Consider the following 5,889-nt stretch of genomic DNA (forward strand, 5'->3'; position numbering starts at 1 on the left):
TGACCCCATACGGTAATCTACCTCACAAAAAAGCTACGGTGGTTTGAGGGTTAATGGTTTGTTTGTTCAGCACGCACAGTTAGGGCTGCCCAGCTAGCCTGTGGCTATTACAAAGGGCTAGCCCTGCTGACAAATACAAAGACAATAAAAAGATGGAATATGACATGGACAGGATAATAAAATCATAAATTTCCTTCCATCATTTTGCCCGGACCATGCGGTTATTACCCAGACCTACATGCAAAATTCTTAACAAATCTATCGAACGGATTTTGAGCTGACACAGACAGAAGTTAAGTTCAGACAGAAGCAATATTCATAATTGAGGTCACTCCTTTATGGAGCTGAGCTGTACAAATGGTTGGTTACAATTGTATTCATTATAAATCAAGTCGCGGTCTGCTTTTCACCATATGAATGGGGTCCGAATAAACAAATAAACAAATACCCTACGTGTTTACAGCTGGACCGTCCCGAATCTACGACTGGCAGGCGGGGGGCGGCGGCGCTTCTTACCTTGCGCACGGCATGCGGTACAGTCGGGAGGAGGGCAGTCTGGTCGTGCCTCTCACTGGGTACTACAACATCTACTGTCAGGTACGGTTCACAATTACTCCGCTTGGAGCGCTACTGACACATGCAGTAGAGCCTCCAATTATCAGTAACACCGTAGTGGTTTGCAGAAAACGCTTGTAACATAGCATTGGGAGGGAGAGATGACATTCACCAATTATGATATATTGATTAAATGATAGCAAGTAAGTAAGTAAGATTAAATAATTCGTTCATTTTGTAGGTACAGTTCACCCATACTCCACAAGAGGGTACAACAGACACGGGATCGCCCCACCTGTCCTTCTCTGTGTACCAACTGCCCAGATCACCCCCCGCGTACCGCATCATGACGGGCGGTGGTACCGTCCACACCGTGTTGGAAGGTGGGGCGTGGGCGAAGACATTTTACGTGGAGGGGGTGTTTCGGCTCCAGGCGAGGGACCACCTGTATGTGACTGTGTCTGACTTGGGAAAAGTGAACCCGTATGAGTATGCCACGTATTTTGGAGCGTTCTTAGTTTCACGGTGAAAGAAAAATCGTCCTTTTGATAGAAGAAAAATCAAATGTTTCAGAGCAACGAAAATCTGTGACACTATATAGTTTTAATGGCAGCGTATTGCCTAAGGCTTGGGGTGTTTAGCCTACTCAATCTAGAGCAGAGGGTCTGGCTAAAAGCCCAATGACATTCCATAGATGTAGTGCCATTCGAAAAAAACAACAACACGATTTTCCTCATTCCACCCAGGTGCCAAAATAGGTACCTGACTTCGGTTAGAGAGGCAAAAGTCGGTAGAAGGAGAGGTTGGGCTCTGCCTCCCACTACCCTACCCTATACCTACAGCTACTCACTGCCTTTAAAGACCCTTTTGTACTTCCTTTACTTTTTACATTTAATATGCAGTTAAACTAAGAATGATCACAGCAAAGCAGGCGGGTGGCGGGAGTCTTGACTCCATGCATTTCTTCAATGCAGGTAATCATAACCAGAAGATTGATAGTATTAATTCTCTAGATCCGGAACCAGTGCAATGTTATTGCGGTCAAATTGATTTAATTAAAACAACAATGTCAACAGAGAAGTCGCAAGCTTGTAATCGATGATTATATAATCTATTTCAGGCCTGGGTTATTTCCAAACAATGGACATTATTTTGGGAGAAAAAACGTAATACGAAACCCCACTGTAGAGACTTAAAAATGATTCTGCTTACGACACCAGTTAGAATAGGGAGAGGTTGAATGCTGTTCAAGTGAATAAATTTGTTANTTTAACCCATTAGATATGCTATACATCAGTCAACTTCTGTTGTAGTACTGATGAATCAAAAAAGACATTCCAGCCTCCACATTTATAGAACCAATTGTCAAGAACTGTAACACGCACCATTGTTGTTCTCTGCTCTCTTGAAGCAAGCTTTCTGTCCAAGTCACAAGACGTATTCCCAAGTCGGACATGACCTCCACACGTCACCCATAATCCATGCATCGCTTGTCGTCCAGAGCACATGGTAAATCTCTAACTGGCGAAGTAAATAACCTATCCATAGTCAACACTTCACAAGTTGCCAAAAACATTGATCAGTTAGAAGGAACATGGCGGCAAACGACCTTCTATAAAACCTTAAGTTGAAAAACCGGTTGTACACAAGGTCGCTTATCTTACAGGTACATTAACGACATCTAGCGGTCTCATGCACCACTACATGTGCCACCAAATGACTCATTGACAACTTGTGCGGAACATCTGTATCTATATGTAAATAGCCGGTATAACCGCCGTTCGGCGTAACACACCAGCTTTGCAGGCACGTGGCGCAGCAGCAGTTGGTTATGTTACAACGAACAACCTGTCACACCTAACTTTTGCACATCTATCTGCAGCCGGTATTAGATACTAATCAGTCGGTACGTCCACCAGTTTATTGGTCATTTTGTACATCATGCAAAGTCTGGACATTTTCCTTCTGTCTTCAAGTGACGTCCACTGCAAATCTGTTTTCATTTTGGTAACACTAGAATCCCTGTTGTAGTTGTTTGTACAGAATCGGGCAGCTTGGTTCTGTACCCTTTCAAGTTTATCTTTGTCTTTCTTTGTATACGGGTTCAATACTGTAGCGGTATATTCAAGGTTAGGTCTTACTAGTGACGTGTATGCAAGTCATTCTACCCTGGCTGGGCATGCCCACAAGTTGCGTTTGATCACTCCCAATGTCTGCTTAGCCTAGGTTATTATTTCATTAACATGGCCCCCCACTTCAGCCCAGTTGTTAACGTAACACCTAGGTGTGGTTGTTTTTTTGTGGTTTCTAATGTCTGACCACAAAACTGGTAATGAGACACATTTGGTGTGCGTTTGTTCGTTATGTGTATGATATAGCACTTATCAGGATTGAACTGCATAAGCCATTTCCTTTGCCATTCTTCCAGGGTGTTCAGACGTAAGGGTGCGAAATAGACTCCTGGTGGATTTACTTTCTGGAAATACTTTGATACCCAGTAACATGATGAGTATAAACGTTGGTATAGAACTTATATTTACAGGCAGATAATGCAGTCTTCTACCATATCTATGAGACAACAATAAATGTTTGAGTAAATGGTAAATGTGGGAACTAGAGATCCCCCACACATCAGAAGAGCCGTGGCAGCACAATGAGAGAAACTGAAACAAGACACTGAACCATCACTGCAGTTCCAACGACGATTCCACACCGCTTTTACCCTGTACAAGCTCCTCAATGGACGCTGCCCTCCACATCTTCAAACCCTGGTGACCAGAATCCGGGCTGCCACTGAGTCACGTTACTCCCTCAGGAACAGCGACCACCTGACATCTGAACTCATTAAGTCCACCAGAGACCAGAGAATATTCTTCTACAGAGCAACATCACCCTGGAACACCCTCCTTACTTCTACTCGCACTGTCACAACTGCTGCTTCCTCCAAAAGAAAACTCCGCCTTTAATAGAAAACTCTGGGAATGTCTTAAGGGGACCCTTACAGGTGTATACAGTGACCCAGCATGACCTCTCGCTGTATATGTTGTTGTTGATAAATACTGTTGTAGAGGATATAGTAGATACTATGACTACTTAGTGCTATGAGACTTAGTGCTCCAGCGGACGAGAAGGTGGAGAACTAATTACACACCCCTCCTTCACCATAAAAAGTCATGTGCAGGTCAGGCAAACAGGCAGATAGCCTGTCTGTCTCCTCATCTGTCAAATCGACAGGAGAAAAAAAAAAAAAACAAACTATGACTACTATATTACATCATGTTCTTTTTATGTACTTGATAATTATCCTGTCCTTGTCAAATTCCATTTGTAACTGTCCTTGTCTGTCAGCAGGGCTAGCCCTGTGTAAAACCCACAGGCTGGTTGGGCAGTTCTGGTTGTCCGTGCTGAACAGCCAGAACCTATAAATAGATAAATAAAGAGACTGACCCACGTCATGTGCTCATCTGCATACTCCTGTGTAAAAGAGACTTGAAATCCTGCCGTTCTGCAATGCAACTGCGGACAGTAAATTACTTGAATTTATGAAGAACTTTATTCCGTAATTTTAGAACTTTTCTATTTCCATGGCGTGGCACATAACATGAACATATGTTCTCGGTTATGATGGGTCTATATGTAGGTCAACAGCAAGTAACTCGAGAAATTGTCGATGGAACTTTGTGATTTTTGGTAGGTGTGTAGCGGTTGTGGAAAGGAAGGCCAAGTTCGAAAATGGTTTACCTGACGTTTTTCTACGGTACTGCAGCGAGCTTTGTATTTTTATGCGCCTGTTTGTGGACAGCATAACTCGTTATCAGAAAATTCTAGATATATATAAGTAAATGGCTAACCTGTGAAGTTATAACACTAGCAAATAATCTACCAATGGCATTGCAATGTAGGTAGTAGACATTTGAGTCCCTCCTGAGCATAGTAGTTTGGAAAAGTGCAGTGCGATATCGCCATGTTCTCTAACGTTCTTTTTCAATTTCTTTCTGAAATTGTGCTTCAAAACATGGTTCTGAACTACTGCTAAGGTTCGCCAGGTGGCGTTCTGTAAATTACACCTGCTGGAAAACCGGTTTCTTACAAAGGTCATCTGCCACTAGTGTTGTCAGATGTCACAAGTGACGCTTTTCTGTTTATATCGTGTGCAGTGACCCTTTGTAAGTTTGTGTTTACATCGTGTGCAGTGACCCTTTGTAAGTTTGTGTATATATGGTGTGCAGTGACCTTTGTAAGTTTGTGTTTATACTGTGTGCATTAACTCGTTTTAAATTCATTGTTGTTGTTTTTAAATCAAGCCTGAGAAGAGCCTTTACACCTAGGACGTCTTATCCAACCTGAGATAGACACAGGCAAATGGACCAAACTGCGTATAACAGAATCCAAAATAATAAGGGAAAATCCATTTTATTCCTTTTTTTTCGACGTGATAATCAGGAAACGCAGTGCAAAATTTTAGAAAAATCAAGCCATATTGGATTAGAATGCAACTTTTCAAGACACTCAAGTCCTGGGAATAATGACTTGTGGGGGCGATTGCCCCGTACAAGGTCTGAATTGTCCAGTCGTGTCGTCTTGATTTCATAAGAGTGAAGGATACTTGGGGGCGATCGCCCTGCCTGTAGTCCGGGGCGATCGCCCTGTTGGTAGCCTTGGGTGGTCGCCCTGCCTTTAGTTGGGGGCGATCGCCCTGTCAGTACTTGGGGGCGATCGCCCTACCGGTAGATTTGGGCGGTCGCCCTGTCTGTAGTTTGGGGCGATCGCCCTGCTAGTAGTTTGGAACGATCGCCCTACAGGTAGTTTGGGGCGATCGCCCTGACAGTACTTGGGGGCGATCGCCCTGCTAGTACTTGGGGCATGCCAGTATGTTTGCTCGGCCGACCTGTCAGTAGCTGGGATAAGTTTAAAATATAAATATGAATATGCAAATATAATCAGCAATCACACACACATACATACGCAAATTACGCACTCTTAGTCCATTGCAATTAGGTGTATTGATTGGTAAGGAAAAAGGGAAAACTATACAACTGAAGGCGTAAAACTACAGGTTACAATACAAATCGTGCAATGTACAGATGGATGGACCCTTTACAGTTTATATCTAGCTTGATTATACTTGCCATGGCTAATCATCGATTGTATTTTCGGCAATGCCCTTGTTGCACATTTGTCAGCAAAGTATTTCAAGCTATTCGTTTGCTACTGATAGCTCTAATTACAAGTTCTAAACCTACATGGCCCTAATCAAATGATTCAAGTTCAGCTTGTGCTCGATACAATTCGTTGTGCAATCGTTTGCGGTATAGACAAAGTAACTGCACATGA

At 43.0% G+C, this 5,889-nt stretch overlaps 1 protein-coding gene across 1 annotated transcript; it reads left to right on the forward strand.

Moving 5' to 3' along the window:
• Positions 1 to 478: 478 nt before the first annotated feature.
• Positions 479 to 1,581, forward strand: LOC118408494 (tumor necrosis factor ligand superfamily member 6-like). Its single transcript, XM_035809307.1, has 2 exons — positions 479 to 597; positions 797 to 1,581. Exons 1-2 carry the CDS (start codon positions 529 to 531, stop codon positions 1,082 to 1,084), a joined length of 357 nt encoding a protein of 118 aa, XP_035665200.1. The 5' UTR covers positions 479 to 528; the 3' UTR covers positions 1,085 to 1,581.
• The last annotated feature ends 4,308 nt before the right edge of the window (positions 1,582 to 5,889 follow it).

Source organism: Branchiostoma floridae, unplaced genomic scaffold, assembly GCF_000003815.2.
Source record: "Branchiostoma floridae strain S238N-H82 unplaced genomic scaffold, Bfl_VNyyK Sc7u5tJ_1594, whole genome shotgun sequence".
NCBI lineage: Eukaryota > Metazoa > Chordata > Leptocardii > Amphioxiformes > Branchiostomatidae > Branchiostoma > Branchiostoma floridae.